Source organism: Lingula anatina, chromosome 2, assembly GCF_051362555.1.
Source record: "Lingula anatina isolate TDL-2025a chromosome 2, LinAna3.0, whole genome shotgun sequence".
NCBI classification, from domain to species: domain Eukaryota; kingdom Metazoa; phylum Brachiopoda; class Lingulata; order Lingulida; family Lingulidae; genus Lingula; species Lingula anatina.
The window spans coordinates 860,970-874,043 of NC_141768.1; the positions used below are offsets into that span (position 1 = coordinate 860,970).

Genomic DNA, 13,074 nt, shown 5'->3' on the forward strand with positions numbered 1-13,074 from the left:
CATTAATTTTAAAGGGTGTTATATCCCTCTGTGATACACATGCGCACTATTATAAAGACAATATTAATAACATCTATGTTCCTTTATATTATATTTTACAATGGATAATTTTGATACTTTTATCTACATTGATACATGCCATGCTTCTTCTGATAAAAAAGAAATTAAGCTCTCCTTAAGAAATGTAAGGTGCTGACACCTAGTGGTAGTTTTTAATCAACTTTAGGACCATTGACACATTTATTATTTTAATAAGGTTATAAAGCAGGCGGCATTAAAAAAATTATGTACAGCAAATTTATGTGTACTTCGTATTAAGGGTTATAGGAAAATCAGTAGCATTTGTGTGGAAACTATATTTTGTTCAAATATGGATTTAGGTAAATAGAATGGCACTTTCATGTTACTTAGTGTCTGCCTTTTAATTTTGTCAATGAAAAAACTAAGAAAACAATTAAAAAGTTTTAAAAGTATGAAAAATCAGAGATCCAATCCATGAAAACAAATTATTGTTTTCTCTTTCTAGAGAACAATGTATACATTCATTGTATACTAGGCATGCCATGTCCAATAGGTTATCAGAATGGGAGGAGATCATATATATATATATATATATATATATATATATATATATATATATATATATATATATATATATTAATGGACAAATGATTGCATTTGAGTGTATTTTTTATGCTGTTGAGGCAGAATGAAAAATATGTGAAGGCGAAGGTAACCAACTTGTGAAGAGTAGCAAGATTCTAGTATTCTTTATATAGTTTCTGTAGTATAGTTTTATAGCATCACTTCTCAGTTTATAGGAATTATATAAGTTTAACAGAGAGAAAGAGAGTATAGCAATCAGTGACAAACAGTCAATGGGGTGGGACAGTTAATTCTCAGTCAATCACTCTTGTTCTTTTTTCAACAAGCTAACATCTATCAATCAACTTAACTGAAAGTCTATACAAAATTTACATCCCTTGAATCTGATGTAGTGTGTAAAAATTGAGGAATTCGGATGTCTTAGTATCATGTACTTTGAAAAATATACCAGAACATCACATCTATATTGATACAAGAAACAGCTTGGCTGTTACACTGTACATACCTTGTAACTGAGCCAGAAATTATTTCAGACTTTGCTGTATAACTGTCATTCTTGTGTTCAGAGTTCACTTTGGTAAACGAAAAAAAAAAATAAAATTCATATTTTATATTTTAAACAGTTTTAAAAACAAGAAAGCATTCTAAATTATCCATAATACAAATGAAAAAATATGTTTAGCCTTGCTATGCACTAGAGATTAGTCTGCGATACAGCTGTGACCTGAGACTGTTACGTAAAAGTTGTAGTATGGTATCTGTCTGGTGGCAATGCTGGGACACTGGGTGGCTACGCACTTCTGAGGTTTCTGTGTACGGAATGAACTGTTGTACTGTGAGCAGCTGTAAGCCAAACATATCACAGACTCGGTTCCCATACCTAGATCGATCTAACAAGATCGGTCCATCTCCACAGGGTTTCTCGTTAATTTGCTTTCAAGATGTCTGGCACGCCTACTTAAGTTGCTAAACGATAGTTAATTACCCCCTATCAGCTTCAGTAGGCATGACAGACATTTAAGCCACTTCAGTTAATTGCAATTAAGAGAGAATCCCCTTGGAGATAGTTCGATAGTCTTTGGGAATGGTCTCTTAGTCTTTGCCAGGGGGTAAGACAGTACATCTAATATCAACTTTTATATTTTACAGGAGTTATTCAAAGGAAGATTACAAATACAACTATTAAAGATGCATATGAAGAGTCTTTATGTGAAATCGTCGTCAAATGCCACAATACTGTTGCAAATAGTGTAACCTACAGAATCATCCCAGTTTTTAAATATTATTTCCCATAAAATAATATTTGCAGATATTTTTGTTTACTTTCTCTACGATATGGACCAAAGGGAAAATACTAGTAACTAGTCAAATTTAGCACCAAAATTCTGCAAGTACAATTTTGAATCCTTTTTGCTCTGTTGCAAGACATTAATATCTGTTCATTAAAAAAAATTTTTAAATCTTTTTGACATATGGATATTATTGGTTTTGTGTAAGAAACTGACACATATTTTTAAGTAAAGCGCATTTACTTCATATGTTTCCTTAAAAACCTTTAACCCTGAATTTTTTTTTAACCATAAAACCTCCCAAGTTATGAAGCCTTACAAAAATGGAATTTATATAATGTGCTTTTTAAAATACAATATCATTTTTCAATCTATAAACAACACTTTGGCATTAAAATGAGATTAATAACATGCACTTGTTTGTTAGTACACTTGTGCTACTTCAGTTTGTCTATGCTGTCTTAATAAAATAAAATATATAAGGAACAAATAAGAGTAACAATACTAACACATAATTACTATTAAACAATGCTGTTCAGGCTAACCAGGTGTCTTTGCTGTGAGTATTGGATTACATAACCTTTGCGGATTGTTCTATTTTATTGTTTCAATAATTATGTTCAGTGTTCAGACATACTAGTACTCCTTTTTTATTAAATTAAAATCCCTCTGGGTGAGAAACCAATCCTATCTTACACTTGTTCAAAAACGAGCCCAATATCTCTTTCTATTTTCAGATTTGTCATTCCTAATGCATGCCATGTTGTTTGTATGGATTATAATCCTCCTCTGGGGTGAAAACCTGGATTAAAGTCCCCCAGACAATGTGTAACAGCATCCTTCCACTCCATCACTGCTTCAGACTACATGTATCACGCTTGTTTGTCTGGATTGTCTAATAAATCTGAGTGAATACCAATTTTTTCAAGCTCTTCAATCAGCTCTCCATTTTTATGCATTTCAATCATGATATCCGTGCCTCCTATGAATTCCCCATTGATGTAAACTTGTGGGATGGTGGGCCAATTACTGTAGTCTTTGATGCCTAGAAAAGTAACAGAAACTTGACTATAATCAATGACATTTTCTGCAACTTTCAGCTCTCAATTTAAAAGTATAGTTAGGCCTATCAAGAGGAAAATGTGGAAATATACTACTAGTTAAGTATACAGATCATTGAAACTTTCTTTTTTGTATTACAAAATACTTAAACTTGATTATCATATCAATCAAAAATAAAGCTTTGCTCAAAGTAAATTAACATAACTGGTAAATTACTGTTATTATTATAATACTTTTGCAGTATTTTTTATAACTTATCCCTTCCAAAATAGGTATATCTGATGAATAACAAAAATGGCTAGCAAATTTTGAGTTTGTTTAGCAATTTTAATAAAGTTATTGGGGTAGTAAAAACCAGGTGGCATGAGAATGCATTTAATATGTTAAGCCTGCAATATATGGAATTATTCAAACAGTCACTTCCATACTGAAATTGACGTTAAAATCTCAGTAGTATCTATTCGGATTCTTAAAATTAATCGTACTAGGTACCTCTTAAATTCGTTAAGAACTTCAATTATTCCTGTTGGCGTTTGAAAATAATTTTTGAGGCTTCATTTTGTTTGGCAGTTATGTTATTTTCTCTCCCTTTTTCATGATATAATGAGATAAATAAAGTTTCTACTGGGGAGACAGAAAGGAAACCTACTATGGAATAGTCAAAATAATAATAATAAAAATAATAATTTATCCATCTGTTTTTCGACACAAGTCACCATTTCAATTTCCAGCTATCATTTCATATGCCATGTCACCCACCCACCCCATTTTTGAAAGAGGTCTTTCAAATAGTTATCAGACTCGAGTCCCAGAAATAAAAAAAATCTAAGGTTAAACAGTCTGCATAACACACAGGTTGCGTTCACTGACCTTGTCTGACATTTTCATCCTGTAAAACGTTATATGAATCAAATTCGTTCACGCCATGGAATCTTAAAATCTGAACAACCGCATTGCTGAACCCGCACTGTGGAGCGTCAGGGGTGCCCTTCATAAATACTACCAGTTTTTTGTCTTTTATAAGACTTTCGATGTGTTCTTTGCTCCCTGGCTGAGTAGCAAATGTAGCCCTTATGAATTTGAGTGCACCAGTGGGACGTGTTGACGACAGAAATAATCTTGTTACCGCCGACATCGTGCATGAAATTTTTATGAAAGTGTACAATGTCAAGGTCACAAGACAGACTAATTCAGCTGTTTAAAAATATAATCATAAAATAACTTTAGGCCAAAGGAAAGCATCCACGAAATCAACCTATTAAAAACAACACTATGTGAATATCACACTGAACCAATTTCACAATAAAAGACCACAGAATAAACCATTTTGGGTCCAAAATCTGAGGCCCTTCGTGTTGAGAAGGGAGTGTGTGCGCATGTCACTCCAGCGTGGACATTTCGTCTGCATTGACTTCCTGCAGTGGGAATACCTTGATGGCGTTTTGAATTCGTCGTCTCTGATGTAGTGCATTGCGACAAGATATCAGGATGTTGGAAGGGGCATTGATAGCCGAAGCGGAGAACTCTTTAAAAGATGCTATTATAGCACAACGCACTGACATTGTACGAACAGTACTGTCGGCGTGTGATTCAGGTTTGTCGTTTGAATATTTCCTCCAAAGATCTTCTGTAAGTTCATAGAAAAATAATGACAGCAGAAAAAATATCTGTTAATATTGATATTTTAATCATGCAGAAAACCGCCCATGTCAAATTTTCCTTGAGTTTGTCCTTTCATTCTTAATAATTAACGTTATTATTCTGTGGTGTCTTTTATTTGACTGAATAGTGTAAATAAACAGTAAGACCCCATTCAGATAGGCACACAGTTGGATCGGCCCAGATCTGTGATAGATAACTGCTAAGTGCAATCAGTGAAATGACCTCAAATGTCAGACACACTTCCTCAACCAGCTAGAGGTAATTCGCGTGCACTTGGCTAATCACCTCTCAGCTGCTCAAGGGGGTGTGCCATTTAGTTAACCTGATTGTACTAGTACTTAGCAAGAGCCACAACAGATTTGAACCTTCCCATTTAGTATGATGCTTTTATCTGAATGCTCTCTAATTCACTTTTACAAAGAGTAGTTGTATTTAATTTATAACTGCTGGCCCTTCAGCTGCCTACATGTATGTCAATACAATTTACAATTAGAGCTTTTGATTGACAGGTGACACTCCAGATGAACTTACTTGTGACAGACTGTTGAACTCGATTTCTTGTGAAGAAGGCACAGTGCTCCACATGGCTACAAAGGTGATATGTTTTTAATGTATTTTGAAAATTTCTAAAAGTCTATGTGGAAATTAAATTTGATACATATATATTGATTATTCAAAAGGTGTTATACAGTAAGTAACATTTATTTTAAGCAAATGGCAGTTTCACTTAAATGTAACAAATTTTTACATAATATGTAAATGTTCACTGTATAATTTTTCTTTTTACAGCTGGGTGATCCAGATATAGTGAGGACTTTATTATCATCTGGAGCAGACCCTTCTATCCGCAATAGCAGTGACCAGACTCCACTTGATCTGGCCAAGGACAACCTTCAGATCTTGACTGTGTACACATCTGAACTCTTCCAAAGTATAGCACAATCCAAGTATGTGAGAAATATTACATTTTAGTAAGGCCTTTACTTAGTTGTAATTTGCAGCTTTTATATTGAATATTATCTATCCTAGGAATCCTGTGTGCATAAGAAAATTTACAGCATTAGTTTATATGCTGGTTATTTGCACATACACATAAAAATGCACACAAGTTTGAGTTTGTGGGTGTTGACACACATACACATACATTGATACAAGCATGCATACACACACACACATTACTGTCATGCAAGTTTTATTTATGATTTGCAGATTGACTGCCATTTGTGAAATTTATAAGAAACTTTTAAAATGAGTTCAGTGCAATTTTCTTTCAGCTGTGATAAAGTCCAAAAGTTCCTTAACATGGGATTCAATATGAACACTGTTGATAGTGAAGAAACCAAATCCTCTCCCCTCCACTGGGCAGCTAGCTATGGAAATGAAGACATGGTGCAGTTACTTTTGGGTAATACTCCATTTTAAGTGATGCCCTGAAATTTGACAAATACATTGCTCCTGAATTTTAAGATTGACCTCGAAAATTAAAAATACTGTCTTATAAAATATTACAATGGTAATATCAACGTGAACTTACAGTTATATGCTTAAATGTTTATATAATATTAGATTAAACAAACAGTGCACAGTCTGCCAGGGACTATGAAAAATACTGGTAGTGCCTAGTGAGAGGAAACAGGTCTCCAACACCAAAGATACAGTGATAAAAATATAGTGTGTATATAGACTCTAGAACTGGAATTAAGATTTATATATTTATCATAATATGCTATGTATTTATCATGTATTTAGGCCAAGCATCCTCAGTCAATATGACCAATGCAGATGGTATGACACCTCTCCATGACGCAGTGCTGAGGGGAAACCCACGCATTGTGTCTTTACTTCTTCAACATGGTGCAAGCACAGAGATGAAACCGATTAAAGGGTAAACAGAATTCTTTAAGGGGTACATGTATTATATGAAAAAAAAAGCTTTTGGTGATTTTATGTTGATCTATATATATGTATGTACGTTATAAAGAAGATGCTTGCATTTCAATAGAAATGTTTTTATCTGAATTTGATAATAATAAAAATTGAATTTAGGCCAGTAAAAATACTACGTAGTAAACAATCATAATCATAATAATTATTCTTATTATCTAAATGTGCTATTTTTTATATTTTCAGAAAGTACAAGGACAAATCCATATCAGATATGGCGGAGGGGAAGACAGACGTGGAGATGGTGCTGCTCTCTGGTGAAAATGAAACTGAACAAAAACCACAACTAGTGACTGTACCAGAAGAAAATGGTAATGAATGTTAAATTAAATGTGTTTTTATATGTTTCTTTTATAAAGTGTTGTTTCTAAAAGTATATAAAAGAAAATAATGATTAGAAATGAAGTGCTGGTAAATTGAAGATGTCATTTATACCCTGTACATGAAATAATGATGACTTTACTTTTAAAATAAAATTGTTAACCATGAAACAATCAATAACTATTTCAATTTTGATTATAAACAGTTTAATGAAGGTGTAGGATTTTCAGAAATATGATATTTAAGGTAGAAATAATAAATCATTTTTATCAGATCAGTGTGGTGTTTCTGTTAAGTTATAGTTTTTGAAATGTTACATGTACTTCTGAAATATTGACAAAGAATTAAATATGTCAATGTTTGTTGTTTGTAGGTCATACAAGGAGAGACAGTGAGTCCAGTCTGGCTAGTAAAGAACCACAGAGTCCACTCAGTAAAGGACCAGTACTAAATATGTCAATGTTTGTTGTTTGTAGGTCATACAAGGAGAGACAGTGAGTCCAGTCTGGCTAGTAAAGAACCCCAGAGTCCACTCAGTAAAGGACCAGTACTAAATATGTCAATGTTTGTTGTTTGTAGGTCATACAAGGAGAGACAGTGAGTCCAGTCTGGCTAGTAAAGAACCACAGAGTCCACTCAGTAAAGGACCAGTACTAAATGGACCTTTAACCCCTGGGCTGGTCAAACAAGGGGGACTGGATCATCCACAGCAGGTGAGCTAACACAGGGTATTTATATACACGTGATCATTAAAAAGTACATGAACAAAGGCCATGATTGCCTTTTCTGTAAATTTTAATTATATTTAAAAAGTTGTTCCTATTGTAATGACAGCATTCTGTGAATTGTAAGTCTGACTTAAGAGATAATTTCTCACACTTTCTCAGAATGCAGGTGTGCATATTTAAAGGAAAGTTTATTACCTATGCTGATAAAGCACTTATTTCCACCAGAAAGAAATAGAAGTTGATCTTTGGCAGTTATCTGAACAGAAATGTAGTCTTGGAGCTTGACCAGAATGTGCATTTATTTTTTCCATAGTCTGACATTTCAAAGGTAAATCATTATGATTTTGTGCTTTGTGTCTGTACATTTTAATGTCTTGTTATATCCCATTGCTCACATAGTCATTCTGTGATTTTAGCGTAAATCATAACATTCTGCTTTGCGTCTGTACATTTAACAGCTTTGCTGTGTTGTTTCTCCTATTCCCTACATAGTCAGTGTGTGATTTCAGGGTTTGCATCTGTACATTTGACAGCTTTGCTGCTTTGTTTTTGTTTATTGCTCACATAGTCAGTGAGTGATTTCAGGGTTTGTGTGCACATTTGACAGCTTTTCTGCCTTGTTTTTCCTATTCCCTACATAGTCAGTGAGTGATTTCAGGGTTTGCGTGTGTACATTTGACAGCTTTCCTGTCATGTTTTTATCTATTGCCTACATAGTGGGTGATTTCAGGGTTTGCGTGTGTACATTTGACAGCTTTGCTGCCTTATTTTTCCTATTGTTCACAAAGTCATTCTGTGATTTCAGGGTAAGACGATAGCCACCAAGCTGTCCAGCCCTCCCCAGCCTCTAGACACTGACAGCAGACTTCACTACCTGTGGCCACGCCCGCAGAAACTTCTCCCCACAGATGGAGATCCCTTCAGTGTGCCAGAAACATTGCATGTGTTCTTAACAGCACAATCAGGGACAGGTGGGTTATTTTTACATTGGTTAGTTTTCTTCTCTGTCTTATTTTCTTCTCAGGTACAAAGGATGGTTGGTTAGTTCAAGCATGCTAATATAAAGCTAAGTATTTGAAATATTTATGATGATTATGTAGCATTATGCAATAAAAAAAAAGATTTGTTAAATATTTTGATTATACTGGTGAATTACAAACCAAGTGCTCTCATTCCCACTTGCAGATCAGCTAAATATTTATATTTCAATATCTTGTTATTTTTATTTTATTTATTGATTTTTTTTGGGGATAATGCCCTGCATATTGGAGATGTACTCAGCATTTATTCTTCTATAGTCTGCTTAACTGAAGATAATAATTTCAAGTTACCAGTGCAAACACTCGCTGCCTTTCCCTAACATATCACAGTATATTGTAGCTTTAGTATCTGACATGTTGGAAGTGTGGCAGGGCAGACAGCAGGTTCTTTAAAAAAAAGATTTGGTGAAGATACAATGCAAATACCGGGTACCTGCTGCCTCTCCCTAACATATCACAGTATATTGTAGCTCTAGTATCAGACATGTTGGAGGTATGGCAGGGTAGACAGCAGGTGCTCCAAGCCATGGGGATTAAGCTGCACCTAGAGCCTATACCAGCGGGTAGCCTGAAGAACATACAGGACCTACAGTGTGTCCAGTGTCAGGTGAACAGGAGACTGTTCCAGAGAGATGAAAGTTATAGGATTTCTATCACCAGTAAACAGGTAATGAATTTACCATTGTCCAGTATTGATAATTGTTGTAGAGTTATTTGATAATCATATCTCAGGGAAATGTTTTCTTTTGTCCAAAATATATAATGTAATAAAATAAAGTCATAGAAAGTATGTTTACTTTGTCTTAGTTTGAAAGATCCCTTTCAGTGAACATTCCTCATGTATTTCTGAATTCATCACATCACAAAATATCCAGTTGTTTTGTATGTCAGGAATGAAATTTTATGCATCAGTTAACTTTCACTGCACAATATCTGTCATGTTTTTTTTTTCTGCACTGTTCATAATGTCAGTCCCATTACATCTCATTGTAACTATGATCTCACTTGTAAACCTGCTTTTTTTTCTGTTTCAGATCAGAATAGTGTCCAGTGACAGAGCAGGGATGTTTTATGCCACTTGTACTATAATACAGTTGCTACAGTTATGCAAATCTGAGGGAATACCAGCTATTACTGTAAGTTACAGTATAAATTACCAGGGGAATTTTTTTATAGCCAGGAAACTTGCCCATGGTTCCCTTCTCGGTTTAGTCTGGCATTTCGATGTGTGTACCTTGAATATCATAGTTACGATTCCGTGAATCTATTGCATAGAATTACTTTGTTCAGTGTATGTTTTTATGATGGATTTTGGTTTGAGACAAGTAATAACAATTAAAATTAGCTATTGGGAGCTAAGAACAAATTATGATGAAAATAAAACAAAAATCCAGAAAATTACAATAAGTTTTAATTGTGATAATTCACATTCAAATCACATATATTGTATGTCATTCAGATCCAAGACTGGCCATGTTTCAAGGACAGGGGAATCCTCCTAGACCTGTCTCAAGGCAGGAAACCCACCCTGGACAACTTGAAAACCACTGTGGAGACACTGGCACAACTTAAGATCAACCAGGTAAGGGCTTGTAACCATATTTTCTGTACATATATGTATATATATTATGTTTCATATAATTACATTTCAGTTGCATTAATAACAGCCTTGTTAATATTTTAAGTTTACACAGTTCTCCGTCAGGTTACTGGCTAATAGGCCCCATTCAGAATAGGGGACTTACTAGTCCGAGGTCAAATATGGCAAACCACTACAAAGCTTGATGTCTAATCCGCTAATATACACTGAAGAGATATCCCGTGGGGAAGTATTCAAGTGGGTTGGCCCTATTTGACCCTTGGACTAGTTAGTCCCCTATTCTTAATTGGGTCTTACTCTCCATTTTAACTGTTCACATTGAATTTATTTCATGAAATCGTCTTCAACACCTTTATTTCCTCTTTTGCACTTCTTTTTACACATAAACTTCTACACTTCTACACCTCTACTTCTACACATTGAAAAATAAAACAACAAACCAAAATACTAACTTAAAGGCCTAATCACCATTAGTTAAGTGTAATAAATTGTTAAAAAATCTCAATGTATATTTTTTTGTTAAAGGTCCACCTGTACGCCAGGTTCTCTGTGCCAGAAGAACCCCACTGGCAGTTCTGTTACCAAAGAAGGTGGGTACCAAAATTTTAAAATTAATTATGATAGAAGAGAAAGCAAAACTATTCTTTTCAGTTGTATGTTTGAAAAATCACACAGTCAGAGCATTTTCTTTTTCATGTGCAAATTAGAAGTAGTTATGAAACAAATGCATATATCTGTAAATTGTGCGAACATTAGCAAAGAACTGCTAAATGATTTAATCTTGATTAAACATTAAAGAAATGAATTCATGGTGTTATTTTATATATTTGTTTGCCTTGTTCTAAACTTATCTTTACTATTTAAACCAATTTTTATATTTTATATATATTATATAAAGATTAATAAAATTAATATTATTAATATAAATATTCTATCTACAGTGAGCTTCTTGCTTCTTAGCCTGGACATGTTCTGTAGAAAGCACTGTATATCACTACTGCCAGGGCTAGATGTGGTACCTAAAGTCTCATATTAATAAAATAAGTATTCTATCTACAGTGAACTTCTTAGCCTGGACATGTTCTGTAGAAAGCACTGTATATCACTACTGCCTGTACTGGATGTGGTACCTAAAGTCTCTTATGAAGACCTGAAGCAACTCCATGCAACATTTCAAGATTTCTTGGCATGCTTCTCTTCAGCAAAGTAAGATTTTGGTAAAATTGCATTTTTTTTTTCAAATAATGAAAAATGAATTATTTTTCTGTAAATGCTTAACATGTTTTCAGTTTCACATTGTTGTTGTTGAGGGAAATAGTAGATTTGTGCCTGCTTCCATTTAAATAATCTATTAAAAACTTGGTCTTACTATATAGATCGGGATACTAATAAGGAATATATTATGGTTTAGCTCTGAGAATGCACAGATGTATGGAAACACCCTTTTAAACAACAAGATTACTGGTCAGAAATTCACAAATGATGAAGGTGATGGTGACATTTAAACGTGTGTAATCTATTAATTACAGAGTAGTTCACCTGGGTCCTCGCCTTACAAGTTTCTTCCCTGACACGGCATCAGAGGAGGAGCTGATCGACTCTGTGGACACATCCCTCCTCCTCCCCATCCCTACAGACTACATGATCCAGATGTGTGCCTACGGCTTCCATGAGGCACCTGTCTCTCTACAGAGATTACCTGGGAATATTGTGCTCATGGAATATGGATTCCAGGTAAGAGGGAGTTAAAAGTGTTGCTACAGTTTTTTTTTCAATTGGAATATACATTGTTCTTGTCCTTAATGCCATGGTTTTGCAACATTAGGCTAAATATAGCAAATATTTCCAAGGAATAAACAGACAAAACATCTGTTTATTAAAAGATAAGAAATTATTCAACTCACAATTAGAATTTAATAATAAAGAAGAATTTTTACTGATTTTCAGGCATCCTACAGCTTTAGACATTTCTGTAAGCCATATGCAGATTCTGGGTTAGTTTTTCAAAATTTTATTTTTTTCATCTGAGACAAACTAATGTAACTATCTGTCTTGCTGAGAAGTAATTATATCTTCAGAGTTTTAATTTAATATCTATACATTTTATCAAAACTGTGCAGTGTAGTTCTAGTTCTCCTGTAATTTAAAAGATTCATTTTATTGCAGTGTGCCATTCTACGTTTGCCCAGGAACTTCAGCATGGAACAGGTAAAAAAAAATTCAAGGAATATTTTAAGTGAATTATTGAACATTTATAAAAACAGATCTTAACAGGAAAAAGTGATCACCTCTCTCTCTCTCTCTCTCTCTCTCTCTCTCTCTCTCACACACACACACACACACACACACACACACACACACACACATGGATATTAATTTTATATAATTGCTTGTATTTTGCTTATGTTAATACATTTGTTCAACATGAAAATTTTATTACGGTATTTTTTTCATTACCGTATTTCTGTCTTACAGCCTAGCAGGCTGCCCTGAAGCTTCAGTCAGCAACGTCTACCATGCTTCCCACAGTTGCCTCACGCAAGGTGCCTTGGGACTGGTGGTTTGTGATTGGTCAGGAGTGGGTCACATGACACACAAGTGTTTCAGCTGGCCAGGATTCCTGACAGGGGCAGGACTGTCCTGGAATTCTACAACACCCTGGGTGAGGAGACCTCTGGTGGACTGGAGCTTTTCTCTTTTTATGTACAGACACAGACGTGCTTGTACATATAGCCATCACCTGTGTCTGTTGTTGCCGTCGCCATGCATTTTCACCGATAACACGATAAGTGGAAAAACATTTTACCTTTTAATAATAAAGG

The 13,074-nt window shown here is 34.5% G+C and overlaps 2 protein-coding genes across 8 annotated transcripts in view; one reads left to right on the plus strand and one right to left on the minus strand.

Annotated features, from left to right (window-relative positions):
• Window positions 1–2,116: 2,116 nt before the first annotated feature.
• On the minus strand, window positions 2,117–4,186 carry LOC106155975 (uncharacterized). The gene is made up of 2 exons (XM_013531024.2): window positions 3,828–4,186; window positions 2,117–2,940 (listed from the first exon to the last, which is right to left on the minus strand). Exons 1-2 carry the CDS (start codon window positions 4,090–4,092, stop codon window positions 2,768–2,770), a joined length of 438 nt encoding a protein of 145 aa, XP_013386478.2. The 5' UTR covers window positions 4,093–4,186; the 3' UTR covers window positions 2,117–2,767.
• A 130-nt stretch (window positions 4,187–4,316) lies between these two features.
• LOC106155977 (uncharacterized) overlaps window positions 4,317–13,074 on the plus strand; it is a 52,614-nt gene continuing 43,856 nt past the window's right edge. For 3 of the 7 annotated variants that reach the window (XR_015333149.1, XM_087006376.1, XM_087006377.1), the window contains exons 1-15: window positions 4,318–4,551; window positions 5,129–5,214; window positions 5,409–5,566; window positions 5,894–6,024; window positions 6,369–6,504; window positions 6,750–6,874; window positions 7,464–7,597; window positions 8,418–8,583; window positions 9,123–9,319; window positions 9,687–9,788; window positions 10,112–10,234; window positions 10,778–10,842; window positions 11,312–11,458; window positions 11,782–11,986; window positions 12,200–12,246. Coding sequence is in view for 6 of the 7 variants with exons in the window: in XM_087006376.1 (XP_086862502.1) it covers window positions 4,446–4,551; window positions 5,129–5,214; window positions 5,409–5,566; window positions 5,894–6,024; window positions 6,369–6,504; window positions 6,750–6,874; window positions 7,464–7,597; window positions 8,418–8,583; window positions 9,123–9,319; window positions 9,687–9,788; window positions 10,112–10,234; window positions 10,778–10,842; window positions 11,312–11,458; window positions 11,782–11,986; window positions 12,200–12,246 (1,928 nt within the window). In the remaining variant the exon portion in view is untranslated. Of the gene's footprint in view, window positions 4,552–5,128; window positions 5,215–5,408; window positions 5,567–5,893; window positions 6,025–6,368; window positions 6,505–6,749; window positions 6,875–7,463; window positions 7,598–8,417; window positions 8,584–8,992; window positions 9,016–9,122; window positions 9,320–9,686; window positions 9,789–10,111; window positions 10,235–10,777; window positions 10,843–11,311; window positions 11,459–11,781; window positions 11,987–12,199; window positions 12,247–12,418; window positions 12,461–12,727; window positions 12,915–13,074 lie in introns of all 7 variants that reach the window. The other 4 variants (XM_087006373.1, XM_087006372.1, XM_087006374.1 and 1 more) reach the window with 4 other exon arrangements.

Bases quoted from the DNA above. Each gene is read 5' to 3' on its own strand.
- LOC106155975 (XM_013531024.2), bottom strand. From the start codon at position 4,092: ATGTCGGCGGTAACAAGATTATTTCTGTCGTCAACACGTCCCACTGGT. The intron at 2,941-3,827 runs GTCAGTGAACGC...TTACTTTTCTAG, and splicing joins GGATGAAAATGTCAGACAAG to GCATCAAAGACTACAGTAAT.